Source organism: Chrysemys picta, chromosome 6, assembly GCF_011386835.1.
Source record: "Chrysemys picta bellii isolate R12L10 chromosome 6, ASM1138683v2, whole genome shotgun sequence".
Taxonomy (NCBI): domain Eukaryota; kingdom Metazoa; phylum Chordata; order Testudines; family Emydidae; genus Chrysemys; species Chrysemys picta.
Genome location: NC_088796.1, coordinates 21,974,155 through 21,991,495, shown reverse-complemented (window position 1 = coordinate 21,991,495; position 17,341 = coordinate 21,974,155). Strand labels below are relative to the sequence as shown.

The 17,341-nt window shown below is 37.4% G+C and overlaps 1 protein-coding gene across 1 annotated transcript in view; it reads left to right on the top strand.

The window, feature by feature from the left end:
- The window catches only part of LMAN1 (lectin, mannose binding 1), a 34,368-nt gene that overhangs the window by 12,803 nt on the left and 4,224 nt on the right, over window positions 1-17,341 (top strand). Inside the window, exons 4-11 of the mRNA XM_005303849.5 lie at window positions 292-353; window positions 1,279-1,378; window positions 2,938-3,061; window positions 4,439-4,497; window positions 5,219-5,351; window positions 6,962-7,155; window positions 7,284-7,354; window positions 16,221-16,374. Coding sequence (XP_005303906.1) covers window positions 292-353; window positions 1,279-1,378; window positions 2,938-3,061; window positions 4,439-4,497; window positions 5,219-5,351; window positions 6,962-7,155; window positions 7,284-7,354; window positions 16,221-16,374 — 897 coding nt within the window. The remainder of the gene's footprint in view (window positions 1-291; window positions 354-1,278; window positions 1,379-2,937; window positions 3,062-4,438; window positions 4,498-5,218; window positions 5,352-6,961; window positions 7,156-7,283; window positions 7,355-16,220; window positions 16,375-17,341) is intronic.

Here is a 17,341-nt window from a genome sequence, read left to right as displayed (position 1 = left end):
CATAACTGAACTCCCATACTTTTTTTCCACCCACAGATCTTTTATAGAACAAAAGCAGGTTGCCGTTCTTTGTGTTGATTGACACAGTGCTATTTCATCAAACTATTTAGTTTTCCTACTCCCCTCCCACCAAAGCTGCATCAGAGTTAAGATTTTGGCTGTCTCTATAGCCTACTACCATGCTGTTGGGAAGGCTGTTAATGATATTGTACATTGAATCTGTTTCTAATTTGTAAAATTACTTCATTTTAAATTTTTAAACCCTGTTTGTTCATATGGTTTGTCTTTCAGAAAAACAATCCATCAATAATTGTTGTAGGCAACAATGGAAAACTCCTTTATGACCATCAGAAGTAAGTCTATTAATTTTATTTGGATGTGATAGACCTGTGGTATTGATTGCTGAAATGTTTGGAGGCTTTTTAAATAAGGTTGAAGACACTTAATTTTTATTGGTAAGAGAATGTCAAATAGTTTTTGTTGTGTTCCATGTAGGTGCACATGCCAGACAGTGTGTGTATGTGTTATAATATAACTGCATTGATTGAAATCACCTAGAAGCATACGCTTTTCCTACAGATTGTCTTCTATTCAAATTCAAACCCCTATGGAAGAACTATAAAATGCTTTTTTTTGTTGAACCAGTATAATTTAATAGCTTTGATTTTTTTTTTTTAACTGTTTGTGAATTTAGCAGAAGCTGCACAGGAGTGCCAATTTTTTTTAAAAAATAGCATGGTGAATATTGTGATAATATAATACCAAGTGTACCGGGACAAGGTGGCTCAGATAAACTGGTGAGGTACAGAATTTTTCACCTGTAGATCACTCATTCAGATATGCCCCAAATTCTCAGTGATCACAAGTAGCTACCAGTTGACAACTGACATACCTCTGTGAAATGAATTGGTGATCTCATTCATATTCCTGATGGACAAATGTCTACATCACATTTGACACCCTTGTTAGCTGTCTGCATAGAGAGTCTCCGGGAGGTGGTCCCTCTGGGTCAGTACTGAAGCACGTTGGAAAGGTAGCATTGGGAAGCTTGTACTGCCTCTGCCCATGCTTGTGTCCTGTGTTAAAGGACTTCACTTCACTTCCAGTGCTGTCAATCCTAAACCTTTTGGAAATGCAAAACTTAATTTAACTGTCCAGAGGGCTTTTGTTCTTGCTTGACATTTGTAATCCACTAAAATAATGAAATTTTCATGCCTTTTTTTCTAGCTAGTACATAGTAAAGATGTAGTTCTGTAAGCAGATTCTCTTCTTTCATAGTGATGGTTCCACACAAGCATTGGCATCTTGTCAGAGAGATTTTCGTAACAAGCCCTATCCTGTCCGAGCAAAGATTACATATTACCAAAAAACACTAACTGTAAGTACTCTGGTAGTCTTGAGATAACACAGTTCATTATTCAACTTCTGGAGCTTTTAAGTATGAAATTTTCTTGAACTCTTTTATTTAAAAAAAAAAAAAAAAAAAAGCCAAGTGAACTAAAACTTATGAAAATGAGGGACTGATAGAAATCAGATAAAAGTATAGTGTCGACAGCCACTTTGCAAGCTTCCCTAACTCTGCTGTGCACCTTCAACATTCTTGCTTCTACATTCCAAGGCTGCTTTTGGCAGGTATGTCCAGTTTTGTGGTGTTTTTATGATGTAAGGAAATGTCCAAGAAATTTTTTTAAGTTTGTGGTGGAATGAACCCACTCCAGATGGAGAAATGGCACTAGGATGAGGCAGTTTGAAACAAATATTTGTTCTATTTTTAACCTTAATTCTGGGCTTCCATAAAATGTGCCCAATTACCAAGTTCCAGAGTAGTTACATGAGCTAATTAATATGTTCAAGTCTTTTGCTTTGGGATAAAAGTAGTAAAAGATGTCCTCCAAAAAGCAAACACCAGGAAGCCTTAGAAAAGATGCATCTTTCCTGGAGCCCTTAACTGAGTGGGCCCTGACGCTCTTGCCAGTACTTTAGATCTCAGTGTTGTTAGCCCAAGCAACTCGGTGCATTTTGTGGTGAAGGAGGCCGTCTCTAAGCTAACATCCAAATCCTTGGCTGTCCATTGAAGCCAACCCTTTGAGTGGCACCAAAAAGCATACAGGAAATTATTACATTTGTCAGAACTTGTGTAATACTCTTGCATGCTGGATAGAACTACTTGTATTACCCCAGTGATGCTTAGACCGAGGCTCAGGAGTGCAAGTGACTCTTTAATGTGTCTCGTGGCTCTTTGCAGCATGATATTAAAACACTGTGTGATTTGGTTAATAATTTAGAATAGTTAATAATCAGGATGCTTTTACTATGATATTACCCAATTGTAGTTGATAAAATAATAATACTTGGTCAGTATTATATGTTATTGCTGTGAGAATAACATATAAATTAACATATATAATTTCCCCTGTCATACTGTTTTTAAATATGAGTATATAGTACTATGGTAAATGAAGCCATGAATTCTGCCTATTGTGGCTCTTTAGGGTAACGTTGATCACTAATTTGGCTCCTGAACCACTGACCTCTGAATATCACTGAACTGGGGAGCTACCTTTGAATTAGAATTTTAGTTTTTTTTTCTTCCATTGCTACACTTTGGAAAATTAAGTTCTAACTGCTTTCTTTCACTGTTGGTGTCCTTTGGGTATAAAAGATCTGTATTTCATACCCTGTATGTCTAATGTATAATGTATAATCTTATAGATTTATAAAATAAAGAAATAATGCATTTGCTGTATACTCCTTAACTAGAACTTTAATAGCTAAAATTATGAGGGGTTTTACTAACTCCTTATTTCTAGACCCTCTTTCTAACTTACCTAATGCACTTTTTACTTTGCTTTATGCAAGTTCTGTACTAATTAAACTGGCATGTTTTAAGCATCAAATTCAAATTTGTAGGTGTAATCTAGGTGTCTTTCTTTCTAGGTAATGATTAACAATGGCTTTACTCCAGATAAAGAAGACTATGAATTTTGTGGTAAAGTGGAAAATATGGTACTACCATCGCAAGGGTACTTTGGAATATCCGCAGCAACAGGGGGACTTGCAGGTAATATTTTTCACTGTATTTAAGTTTGAGGTCCATGTTGATGAGCTGTGATGTATAGGGCTTCAGTAAATCATTACTTGGCAACTGACATTTTAAGATAGAATGAGGCTAATTGTAAATGATGGGATGCCGAAGGGGGTTGGTATGGAATGATGGTGACTAGCTGATAGTAAGAGTCTAGGCTGTGCTGGCCATGATAGCTGTTTGGCCTGTGTGAAATGACTTGCTGATCGCTCTCTAGTGTCTATTAAACAACTAGCCAAGCTGCAAAGCTATCACCCTAATTAGCAGTACTTGGAACCCTTGTTGGTGATTGACTGTCCCTACAGATAAGGACGGCATATTAGCAGGATAGTCTAAAAAAGCATGCGCAACTGCTGTCTGTGCTGCACCTGTTTTATGGATGTGAATATCAAGAAGCCAACACTGCCCAATACCTGAATAATTGGTCCTTGTGTAAGGATCAGTTCTGGGTTTGTGAGTAATGGAATGAATGTTGTCAACCAGTGGATGGCACAGTTACTATTTCAGTCTTCCTTTACTGTGGTTTCTGGCCCCATAATATAGATACAGTGGTCTTGACCTCCCCCCAAACCACCTTTTATACTTTGGCCTATTTGTGGCTAGACCAGAGACTCCTTTAACTGTATGGAGAAGGACACCACCCTGTGCACCTGCTCTGCCTGTGCCACCTCCACTCCTTGCTCCCTGTGCAGTCCCACTTTCTGCATCTGGGTGAATTTTAGAGGACTTCAGTCTCCAACAGTATTAACTGAACACCATTCATGAGTACTAAGCTCACTGGGGGGGGGAATCTTGAGGGGATATATGAAAGGAATTGTTGAAAAGATAAACTTTTTAAAAACAAACACCATCTAATTGTTTAGGTTTGAGATCTGCAACTTGGCAGTTTCATTCCCAAATAAAACAAAGGCGTATTAGAACATTTTAAAGCCAGACTGACTGTACTTCCCAAATTCTTTCTGTGTGTGTGTGTATAATATATATATAAAAAAAATTGTTTTTGTGGGGTTGGGGTGGGCAGGCAGGGGACAGATGGGTGGAAGGGAAATTATCTAATACACTAGTTAGTATGTCCTTGTAACTTTTTAAAGTACTGTATAGAAGACTTTTCTCACTTCTTCTGTCTTTGGTATGCCATTCATCTGGGCTACAAATCCAAGTGACCAACTAATGAGAACTGAGAGAGCATACCACAAAACCCCAACAGTCAAAAGAAGGCTAGAATTTTATTGTAGTAAATCAGAAACTTCCATAATAAATTAGAATATGTTAGAAAAAATATTTCATAACTAATAGTGGTAATTTAAATACTAGTATATTTAGACTAATTTGATGTATTTGCTTTTTATTCAGATGACCACGATGTACTGTCTTTCCTAACTTTCCAGTTGACTGAGCCTGGGAAAGAAGCAGTAAGCATCTTTATGCATTGGAATATATTAATTTTACAGATATGCATATGTTCAGCATGTGGCTGGGAGTCCATTAAAATGTCAGCATTGAAGCACCTTATTTCATGTTTTTCTTTTCTGTTTCAAAATGTTGATGTGGGTATACAGTCTACTATCTTGGGAAAATGAGACTAATACAATAAAATGTCTGAATAGTAAAATGTGGAAAAATCTTAAACTAGACACTTTGAAAGGGCACTGAATTAAATTGAATAGTTTTAAAAACAAAATATACTTGTTTTGTCATATTTATATTAATAGTGAAATTTTAAAAAAATTACTTTTCACTATTTCTCTTTCCTGGAAAAATGCTTGGCCAGTTTGACTTTCTACTTCGCATGGCACTTGTTTAGTACTGTAATATTTGTTCACAATGTCTGTCTATCTCTCACAGTAGAAAGTTCTGATGTTTCTAACTGCAAAAAAATTCCCACAAATTAAAAATGGTAGGAATCACAATAGGGATGTATAGTGTCTTATAATATCAACTTTACACTCTGAAGTATGTGTTTCCGTAAGTGTAGATCTTATAGCAAGTAGCATGAGTGTTGAAGCATGTTTGTTTGCCTCAGAATGTGAACAAATCTTGACAAGAGCCCCTGGGAGATAAGATTTGTTGGAAAGAGGACTGAAAATGTTGAGGATTTCTAGTAATACCTTGTTTTTAAAAATTGCTTTAAAGCCTCTTCCAGATGCAGAAATTCCCGAGACGGATAAAGAGAAATATCAAGAAGAGTTTGAGCATTTTCAACAAGAACTGGATAAAAAGAAGGAAGAATTTCAGAAGGATCATCCTGATATGCAAGGGCAGCCAGGCAAGTTAAATAAACAAATTATTAATTGTCAGGGAAAACACATTATTAAACCTGAAGATGATGATATCCATGCTCACGATTACATTAGCTGTGCCAGTGTATTTAGAACTGGGGCCCAGTCCCGTAAATCCTGAGCTCCCCCAACTCCCTTATGTCAATTATTTTATCCAGAAGTTCTTTGGACTTCTCTATGCCAAGGGATTGCTGAAATATTAACAGACATGTATGATGTTCCTTTGTAACTGAAGGAGCGAATAGAAGTCTGTGTGCCTGTAGGGTGATGGGTGGACAGGTGGTTTTTTTAATGGGCCAGGGGAAAAGTTTGACAGTTTCTTGAAAATTTATTGAGAAAACTAATCTCTTCTGCTGATCTGAAAGTAAGGAGCCAGGCAAATGTTTTCTGTGGATCTTCTTTCTGTCTGTGATGTGTCGGTTGTTAAGGCCCTAATTCAACAGTCCATCCCTATTCACTAAAGCCTTTGAACATATGTTTAACTTCAAGCAGATATTTGAGTCCCATTAATTTCAACTCTGCAGAAATAACTAGCATTGAAATATTAAAAATACCAGTAACTCATGTTAACTCAGGGTTAGATTTGAAAGTTATGATATGAAACTTATACCATACCTCTAACAAATAGGACTACCAAATTATTAACATCATGGTATTTAAAATATAAGTACCTAACAGTAGGCTCCTAAACCCATATTTAGGATCTTACACCTATAGCTCCCAGTGACTTAAATGAGATTTGTGAGTGAGCTGATCATAAATTCAGGTCATTTATATTTAGATACCTAAATATGGATTTAGGGTCCCAGTTTAGAAAATTTTAGCTATGCCAGGTCTGCTGCTAGGATCACCTGTTCTGTCCAGTCATATGACCACCCTGCCCCCCACTTTGCATTCCTCCACTGACTCCCCCTTGCCCACTGTATCAAGCTTAAGCTTCTTGTCTTCACTTTATAACCTTCTACCATTTTAGCCCCACCTTGCCTTTCAAATCAGATTTTTTTTTATTGCACAGTTGATTTCAGCTTTTACTTCGCTACTGAATGCTGGTTTTAATTGACTGCTTTTCTCCCATTCCCACATTGCTTGAGAAGAACTCCTGTCAAAATTTGGAAAGAGACCTCTTTATCTCAAAATTCTCCTTAAAATGTACTTTTACGATTCCTTCAAATCGCTTCTGATTGACAGTGGTTAGGCTGGTGACTACTGAGACCACTATGACTACTAATTTACGCAAACTTGTCTGTCCATATTATTACCTTGTCTTTCTTGCACATTGTCTGAATCGCAGCTTGAGCTTTCTGAAGCAGGGACTGTCTTTGGTTGGGGTTTTTTGTGTGTGGTGTGGTTTTTTTTTTGTTTTGTTTTGTTTTGTTTTTGTTTTTTTACTGTGACTAATACAAAAGGGGCTCTAATCCTAGGCTGGGGTTTTGAGGTGCTGCAGGTATTAATATAAATACAAAAATGAGTGTACTCATAACTTCTGGGTGTTTTGGGCGGCTGAGGTGAAATAAAACTCTATGGCATATGAACATGCATGCACATATTTGACTATCTGAAAATGGAGAACTATAATAAGTCATTTATTTTTTGTTAGCGGATGATTTCTATGAAACTGTAAGTGATCGTGAATTGAGACAAATCTTTGAAGGGCAGAATCGAATTCATCTTGAAATCAAGCAACTTAATAGGCAGTTGGACATGATTCTCGATGAGCAGAGGAGGTACGTCTCTGCAGTAACAGAAGAGATTACCAAAAGAGGAGCTGGTATTCCAGGCCAACAAGGACAGGTGAACTCAAAATGTGTATCATTGTTAATATGTTGACATGAATTCAAACATGTAATCAGTTTACTTCTTTTCTACATGCATAGCTCTGTACTCTGGCATTGACCATTTTTGGGGGTTTGTTTTTTCAGGTCTCCCAACAAGAGCTTGACACTATTGTGAAAACTCAAGAGGAGGTCCTCAGACAAGTGAATGAAATGAGGTAAGTGTGTGTCCTTAGTGTCTTGTTGAAGACCTGATTCAAATTTCTCTTACACTGGTTTTACAAGGGTCTAACTCAATTTTTTCTTCATTGTAATTCTTCCTGATTTAAATCAGTATAGGTCAGGTCAAACTGAAATCTGAAAAATGTGTACATGAGTGTAGAGGGAACTTCATGTACAGACAGTAGTTAAGTGAGCCTCTTTACATTTCTCTTACATAGGTAAATGAAGGATTAAGATTTCAGATGTTGTTCTGACAATACGAGGTTAAAGGGACATCATCAGCTGGCAGGCTAGTCAATTTTTTAAGAGGTTTCAGGTTACTGTGCTTGCCTTTGAGTCCAGGTGTCAATTTTTCTGTTTTTACAATCTTATTTTCCTGGGTTTTTTGTTCTTAAAAGAGAAAACTTCTTCCCTGTTTCATTGTGGAAAAGGAGCCACACAAATTGGGAAACTGACTGTGGAGGGGAAACAGTGAAAGTGACTTTTGAGGAGCGTTATAGAAAATATTTTCATAGCATTTGTGCTTCCCAGGCAAATTATCTTAGCCATAGCAAGATCCTTTGTGGACCTATGGAATCGTCTAATTTCCTTGATTATACCAAGCTCTTCTTCCCTGCATATAAAATGCACACAGTAAACAAACTGAAAGACATTATCTTTTCTCTAATCTTTTTGTCACCACCTAAAATGACTGTTTGTACCATAATAGCTTAAAATCCAAACTAATTTTGTTTAGTGAAAAGTAGGCAACTTTTTAATTTGGCTGATATTTCTCAATCTTGTAGCCTCTTGAATTTGGCTCTGGACATTGTAAAAATAGAATTTTTTTGTTCACAGTATTAATATTGTATCACTTCTGATTACTGCTCTCCTCATGACATGACACTATCTATATAGGGGATTAGGTTGATATAACTCAGGGGTCCCCAACGCAGTGCCCATGGCGCCCGCCAGGGCGTCTAAGTGCACCCGGGTACTGGCCAGCGGACGAGCATACACCGAAATGCCACCAGGAAGCAGTCATCCAGAGGCGTCGCCGGTGAAATGCTGCCAATTTTTGGCGATGATGCCTCTGGGTGAGGCTGCTTGTCGGCGGCGTTTCAGCGGCGACGCCCATTGACATTGCCACTTGTCAGCGGCATTTTGGTGGCATTTCGGTAGATGCTTGTCCGCCACCACGGTCCTCCATAGACGAAAAAGGTTGGGGACCACTGGTATAACTACATCGCTCATGGATGTGGATTTTTCATGAGCAACATAGAGGTGTATAGTGTCAACCAGATCTTAGGGACAAACAGTCGGCGACACACGTGCTCTATCATGGCTAGTCGCCGTTGATGGACTTATCCTTCCTGAGCTTATCTAATCCTTTTTTGAACTCAGGTTTGTACCTCATCATGAGAAGATGATATTGTTAGCAATGTAACTATCTCAGAAGACCGTAACATTAGTGCAGTGACTTTCAACTTATGGTCTGCGGACCCCTAGGGGTATGCAGACTGTTTAAGATTTCCAAAGGGGTCCACACCTGTATTTGAAATTTGTTAGGGGCCCACAAATGAAAACCACTGCATTAGTGAATTCTGGCTTCTGAAAAAAGCGTTTTCTGCCAGCCATAGGTGTTTTTCATGCCAGGAGCAAACATGTGAAATTAAATATTTCCAGTATATGTGTTTAGTGTCAAACAAGTTATGTTAAGGAAGTTAGCTTTCCAGGGACATTGACTAGCACTATTCAAAAGTTCATACATTTTAATATTTTTTGTATGTTCAGAAGTTACCATTCAGATAAGTGTTTTTTCTTCAGTATGTACATCAAAAATTATTATGATTAGATTAGTTGGACTTGTCCCTCTAAGTGTATCTAATCTTTGTTGCTCTGTTTTTCCATTCCTCTTGCTTAAAGATATCTAGCTGTATGTTATACCTACAAACTTTATTAGTTGGGGATTGGTCCTGCTTTGAGCAAGGGGTTGGACTAGATGACCGCCTGAGATCCTTTCCAACCCTGATAGTCTATGATTCTAACTTCATGCTCTTTTTTGCCATCTAACTTCATTTGATCACTTGTTTTGAGTGAAGCAGCTCTGCTTGAATTACTTCTTGTGTGTGCGTGTGTGAGAAACACGTTTTAGATGAAGTGAAGAGAAGCGTAGCTCTTTACCACAGTGGTAGTTGAGATGATCCCTTTCCTAATCACTATGATGTCTAAATGGCTCCACCTTGATCTGTAGCCTGTCTTTTAGTTTGCATCCCACAGAAATATTTTTTACGGTTGTTTGCATTTTTAGTCACATAGACTACTCAAATCTCTGTAAGTCATGTATCGTTGTCCTTTGTTGTTTGGACACTCCCCAAACCTCTGTATTTAAAAACAAATATTTAGTATCCTAGTGAGGGCCCAATCCTGCTCCTGCTGAAGTCAGTGTCCCATTGACTTCAGTGGAATGAGAGTTCAAGGACCAGACTTGGAAAAGTACTTTTAATGGAGGTATCCTATCTCTTAGAACTGGAAGGGACCTTGAAAGGTCATCGAGTCCAGCCCCCTGCCTTCACTAGCAGGACCAAGTACTGATTTTGCTCCAGATCCCTAAGTGGCCCCCTCAAGGATTGAACTCACAACCCTGGGTTTAGCAGGCCAATGCTCAAACCGCTGAGCTATCCCTCCCCCCACACATTACTGAGTGCAGTGTTCCCTCTTTTTCCATCCATGTGCAGAATGAATTTTGTTATATGCACCAATATGGAGGTGATGTGTGGCAGGGGTGGGGCGAGAGGTTTGGCATGTGGGAGGGGGCTCAGGGCTGGGGCAGACATTTGGGGTATGGGGGGTGAGCGCTGTGGCTGGAGGTGTGGGCTCTAGGGTGGGGCCGGGGATGAGGGGTTTGAGGTATGGGCCCCGGGGCTGTGGCAGGGAAAGAGGACTACCCCCGACCCCCTCCCTGCTGCAGCAGTCCCTGGACCAGGGCCACGGGAGAGGCGCCCCAAACTCCCCCTATTCTCCCCCACACACACATCTCTCACCTCTCCAGGCCCCTGTGGCTACATGGCTCTCCTCATCAGGTGCGCAGTCCTTGATGGGGTCCTGTGCAGCTGCGCAGGCATGCACATTAGAGGGAACACAGACTGAGCGCTCTCAACTGGGGCTGGATTTTCAAAGTAGCCCAGTGCCTCTTGTCAGTCAGATCTTCTGGGTGTTGAAAAATCTTAACTCTTGAAAAGCTGGCCTCCACTGGAGCCTTCTGAAAATTCTGGCCTAAACTACAAAGAAATCCTATACAAGAAAAATAAACGGTGTACTGTGTTTATAATGCAAAAAGTTAGGAAAATATCAAGCGTAATTATCTCTAATCATAGTGTTCTCATACAATATCTGATGCCAAGCTGCACATTAAATACAGAAATGTTAACTGTAACTTCAGATTTCCTGAGTTCATGTGTCATGTTGTTGTAAGAAACATGTTAATACAATCTTCTGGATTTTGGCGGAAGAAACATTTAACAATCTCGCAGTCAGAAAAACATTTGCCTTTCAGTAACTGCACTTCAAAATAGATACATTGTGCTTCTCAGCATGTGTGTTTGTTTGTATTAATTTAACTTGTTCAGATATTTATCATTTTAGAAAAGAATGTGGCAAGTCATTGTAAAAAATGGATCTATCAATTAATACACCAAAGTGTCTTTTGTGTAGCACAATTAATGACATTAGAGGTTAGCCTCTCCTCAGGGGGGAGGGATAGCTGAGTGGTTTGAGCATTGGCCTGCTAAACCCAGGGTTGTGAGTTCAATCCTTAAGGGGGCTACTTAGGGATCTGGGGCAAAATCAGTACTTGGTCCTGCTAGTGAAGGCAGGGAGGGGGCTGGACTCAATGACCTTTCAGGGTCCCTTCCAGTTCTATGAGAGAGAGGGAGAGGTACAGCAAGGCAAAAATATTTCTGCAAATAGTTTATTTGCTGAAAAATACAGTTTTGGTCAACTCAAAACTATTTGTGTTGAGTTCGACTAATAGTTTGGACTGAACCAAAAAAATCAAAACACAAAAATTTCAAAACAAAATGTCAAAAGCAAAGGAGGACTAGATCCAGAAAATGGCAGAGGAGGACAACCGCTTTCTTTATAACCTTTATCCTAGTTGGTAAGGTGCTCACCTGGGATTTGGGAGGCCGAGGTTCTATTTCTGCCCCTCTGCCTGATATGGAGAAGGGGTTTAAAACTTGGTCTCCCTCATAGGGTGAGTAGTGGGCGGGGCGGTCATCCTCGCCATTGGGCTATGGGATATTCTGATATGGATCTCTGTGTTTGTTCTGTTGAAGATGTTCTACTTTTTTTAAAAAACGCTCATTGTGGTAGGGACTTGAACTTAAGTATCCCACATCCTAGGTGAGTGCCCTAACTCCTGCGCTATAGTCATTCTGTCTTTCTCTGGTCAAGTGACTGTTCAATGCAGGGCTTTGGAGCGGAACCCAGAGCTGGAGCGCGGAGCAGCTCCAGAGCAGTGGAGCTGCAGGTTTTTGCCTGGAGCTGGAGTGGAGCCGGAGCACCGCTCCAAAGCCTTAGCAATGTCATGAATGACAGTGAATTGCTACCATGAATTACAGTTGTCTCTGGGCCACTTGTTTCCTGTCTCTGGGCCAGGAAAAGAGAGTGAGAATTACTCCTGTAGCCTGTTAGGGCACTTACTTAGGAATGAGGGACCCAGGTTCAAATCCCTACTCCAATGATTATTTATAGAGTGGAACACTTCAACAGGCGAGATTGAGAGAGACCCAAATAATGCATGTTTAAAAATCTCTGCTCACAGTTGTATATTGGCACTCAGCTACTCTTATTTGAATCTTTTGTAAAAATAAATTATTACTTTGTTCTTTGGTAGTGGCTTGTAGCTTAAGTATTAATAAAACTAATGGATTTTAATATTGGGAATTTTCTGAAAGGCATGTTTGTACATTGTATTCAAAATTGTTCACAGTTGTATAATTTAATTCCTTTAACTTTGTATTCACAAAAGTTAAAACATTCATTATCTTTTGTAAAAATTTTGCAGACAACTTTATGCTACAATTATAAACAATTGTATTTTGCCAGTATTAATAGTTCAAGGGAAACATCTTGTAATTCATCTAAGTAGGTCAGGTTTTTTGTAGAACAAAGATTAGAGTACTTCCATTTTCACTCTTGTTCTTCCAGGAAAGCTTTTATTTTAATATTCTTGACCAATCCTTATGCCAAGCAAGTAAATTAGATTTTCTTGTTAACATTGGTAGTCTGCCCTTTCAGTGACTACTTATTAGGTATGCATTTGCGTAACATCTTAATATTTTCTGCTTAGATTAAAGAAATGTCTTATGTTATAGATAAGGAAATAACAAAAATGAACAGCCCACTGCTGCTTTATTGGTCATCCCTGGAGGAAAAGGACTTATTGTCAAAGTAATTTTCATGTCAAGATTTGTAGATTTCTTAATCATCTGATTACAGAAGAATCCTTGCCAGTGTAGACAATAGCAACAAACAGCATGTTGTCTTTGTGGGAGCAACATAATTTAAATTTGACATGGCCCACATTTATTTAGAGAACTTAATATTTTCTTTTAATAACAAAAATGGATCATCATTAATTTTGTCTTTTTTTTTAATCTTACCCCATCATGTATTCTTAGTGCTAGAAGTCAATGGTTGATTCAGAGACTTAGAACACCTTCTCCCGTAAAGCCATCCCATATATAATGTACAGAAATTATTACAAAAATCAATTTACTGTATTTGTACAGATTTCATTACAACAAGCGTTTATTAGGTGGAGGTCACTATAGCTGTTGAATATAGCTTGCATGGCTTAGATTACAAGCAAAATTATTTCTCAAATATATGCAGTCTGTTCCAGAAAAAAGACTTGTAAAAGTAATTCAAACAAAGGCCTGGTTTCACAAATTGACTTCTGATACAGTGATGATAAAAAGAAAACTGCGGGAGGGGGAGGAACATTGGATGAAAAGTTCACTAATCTTACTTAGCATGTATACAGTTTGTGTCACATTCAGAGTTTTATTTAGGCTTGGAAGGATTAGATTTTTTTTATAGGTAAATGTCTGTAAACGACAATTTTACTTACACACACACACACACACACACACACACACACACACACATTTCCATCAATGATGATCGAAATTTACATATAGGCTAAGTGAGAAATGCTGCTTGAGAACTGATATAACTTGGAGAATTTTTTTCACTTCAAGGTCCCAGAAACAAAGACAAGGTTTTCATCTTGAGGCCAAAAGCCCAAAAATATCAAGACACTTGATCACGGCCTTGGATAGACCAAGATAGTTTGATTTAAGCATATTTTGTATATTTTGACATGTGATGATGACAAATTGTGTTTTAATAGCTATAAAGGTTTAACTGTTCGAATTTCAATATCTGCTGTCATTAAATAATTGTCACCCCTTTTGCCTGATCATAATTTCCCTCAACTGTGAAAACTTAAATAGATTAAAATTAAAAATGCTTAAAAATAAACACTGATATTATCTCTCAAAATTGTTTAAAAAAAAAAAATCAAATTCTGCCAAGCCTAGTTATATTTCTGACTGTTGAAGAGGAAAATTACAGAAAGGTTGAGAGCTGTTTGTAGGGCCACTTTGGCTAGTGTTGTTAGCAGTGGCTGGCAGAAGGACAAGGTAAACCCCTCTTTCTCATAGTACATTTTGAATTGTGTTCAGAATGGGAACTTATTTTTGGCAAATACCAAAAGTCATGCAGTAACTTATGGCTGACAATATTTTGCTTATTGTGAAGTAAATCTCCTGGAATTATCCATTCTAAATTTGAAATTTAACCAGGAACAGCAGACTATAACTATGTTCTTAAAACTCACTTTTTCTTTAATAGCTTTTAAACAGAGTAATGTGGAGCGGGATGTTAAGTTTTTTTTTTTTGTCTTTTTGTGAGAAACCTGAAATGAAAAGGGGATTCCTGGGTTTTGTCATTTAAGAAGACTGGTGGAGAAGAAAAGTAGAATTCTTGAAAAGCTGTACTAAGGAGAAATATATCTAATAATGAATGAAAGTCTAGCATGTTGTATTGGTTGATTTTTTTTCCCTGAGCCTCATAAAGAAACTAAGGATAGTAACCAAATTCAAGAAACCGATGAAATATCTAATTGTCAGCTCATGAAAACAAGAATATTTGCATATTAGTAACTGAAAGAAACAAATAGATTTTTAGGCTACTCATATCTAAATATTATACCAGTACTGAGTTAATAAGAAGCATTCAAGTTATTTAATTAACTCAGTACTGGTTATGTCTGGGGTAAAACTGAGATGAGTGTTAGCCCAGGATATACAGTACTGATCAAGTTAAGAATCCTCCCCACCAAATGATCTAAATACACTTCACTGCAATCACAATGGAGGGAGAAACCTCTAGTGAGCTGTGGTTTAACAATACATATACTATTACAATCAAAACCACTCACGGAATCTGCAGTCATAAATAGTATATTTGTGGTGTAGTGCTTGTAGATATGTATGGTGCATTGTCCTATTACCTTTTGGATACTTATACTTTTTACATTTTTCCCCTTATAGAATTCCAAAAATAAATAGACTGATCTTGAAATTCAAATGCTTAGTTTAATGATGTGACGGGTAATTAATGCAAAAGTTAGGGGGTGTTTAAAGTTTTAATTTGTATTATAACTATTAATTATAATTAAATTAACCATTATGTTTATAGATGATCAGACACTAGCAGCAAAACTTGATCTTTGCTTTCACCTCTAGCTTTTACAATAAGTGTAATCCTATTTTGAATTTTAAAGAATGTATAAAAATGGTTTAACAGTCTTTCTAGTGCGTGGAATTATACACATTGGTAACTGCAGTACAACAATGATAAACATTCAAGCCAAATGACTTGAGTTTTTAGTTGGAAGTTGAGTCACAGACCGTTGGATGAAGAGTTAGGGCTTTACATACAGATAGTTGTCAAGCTGTCTTGTCTGAACAAAATGTAAAGTTTAAAGTAAATTAAATCCAAGATGTACATTTTGATTATTCTGTTAATAATGAAGGGATTAACATTCACATGATAAATGTTTTAGCTGTAGACTTTAATCCTCTTTGCAACTGAAAAGAAGCATCACAATAGGGAAAAATTATATGACCATATTGATAGAGGAGCATGTATGTTTTCTTCATTGATTAGTTTATATTAGTTATGGAGTTTCAACTTTTTGTGGATTTAATTTGATTTGTTGTAACAACAAAATGAATTCATGTGAACACAGTATTAAGTATTACAGCAGTGTATATGGGGAAATGAGTTTCTCATGTAAAAGGTAATCATGGAACGTGAATGGCCCTAAATCTTTTCTTATCCCTAAAGCCTCTTCTTTATTTCTTACATGACTGCATTATATTTTTTTTTTTGGAACAGCTTTTAGTTTCCTTAAAAGATAGCATTATACCATGTTTATCCTAAAGCCTTGGTCAGATCCACAGATTCAAAACATTTGTTTGAGACTTCATCAAAAAATAAGCCAAAGCAGATGCTTAGCAAAAGAATATTCACCATAGAGCTGATTTTGCTTTTACTATAGCTTTGGGACATGTTGCACTGTACAAAATTGAGATTCTTCTGCTCAATGCAGGTTTAAAAATAGGTATTTTGAAAAACTAAGTGCTTCTTCACAGATATTCATGGAAGCTATAAAAAAAAGTGTCCTACCTTTGTTTGTAAGATGTTAAATTGAAACTAATCTTAATAGGTTATAAATGTAGCCTGTATGCAAGAGGGAATTTTTCAGGAACTGCCCCATGCTGAAACAAGTCGTCTTTTTGTTTTCAGAAATTCCATGGGTGACACTCTGAGGTTGGTCAGTGGAGTTCAGCACCCTGGCTCTGCAGGAGGACTCTATGAAACAACTCAGCACTTCAATGACATCAAAGAGCATCTTCATATAGTAAAGAGGGACATCGAGCATTTAGTACAGCGAAATATGGTAATTTGTGTACTACTAGTGTAAAGAATGGCTGCAGAAATTCAGCATATGGCTGTTAGTGAAATGTTGGGAAAAGCCAGCATGTAATTTACTGAACAATTAATCTTTCATTAAGCTGCTCTCCTGAAACTGTTTTGCCTTAACTGCATGATCAGTGTTTTGATAAGATAGGCATAAAAAGCATGATATTTTTAACTGCCTTAACTTGAAATCACATTTATAATGTGCATGCAAATCTTGTATTAATATAAATAGCCAGTTAAATGCACAACTGCCCATTTGAGCGTGCACAGTTCTCAATGTTTGCTGTTGTAGTAATTGCACACTCAAACACAAACATGGTTCAGAATCTGATCAAAAATAAATGTGTGACCACTTAGAAGATAATTCCTCAGACTACACTAGAATTTTTTTTTTTTCAAATTGCATGAAGAGGACCTACAGCAATTGTCGTAGCTAATACTTAATAATTAGAAAACGCTTTTTATTATAAAGGTACCTGTATGTGCATGGGGGGCACATACACTACTTTTATCATACTTGCAAAGCAAGAGCTGCAATAGTTTAAAAAACCCAGCTGTAAGAAACTGTGGGAATTGCTGTCAAATACTGCATATTAGTTGCTTTAATATGGTGGTTTGAATATTTACCTATACGGTAGTCTGAAACTTGTAACCTGTGGAATCACTCAATCTTGGCGGTGTGTGTTTTTTTTTTTTTGTTTGTTTTTGTTTTTGGAATGATGCAATATTTTCTTTGTAAGCTGGGAACATTGATTCAAATGACTTCCTATTTGTCCATCTAATGTATTTAGCAGAGCTCCATCCATAATAGGCTTGTTCTGTCTTTGGTAACAGGCCTGAGATGCAGTCGGAGTATGAATACATCTCAGATATTTTTTGGCCATCCCATATTTTTAACTTCTGTATTTACAAAGCAAAAACCCTTGCAGTTTCCAGAAAACTGA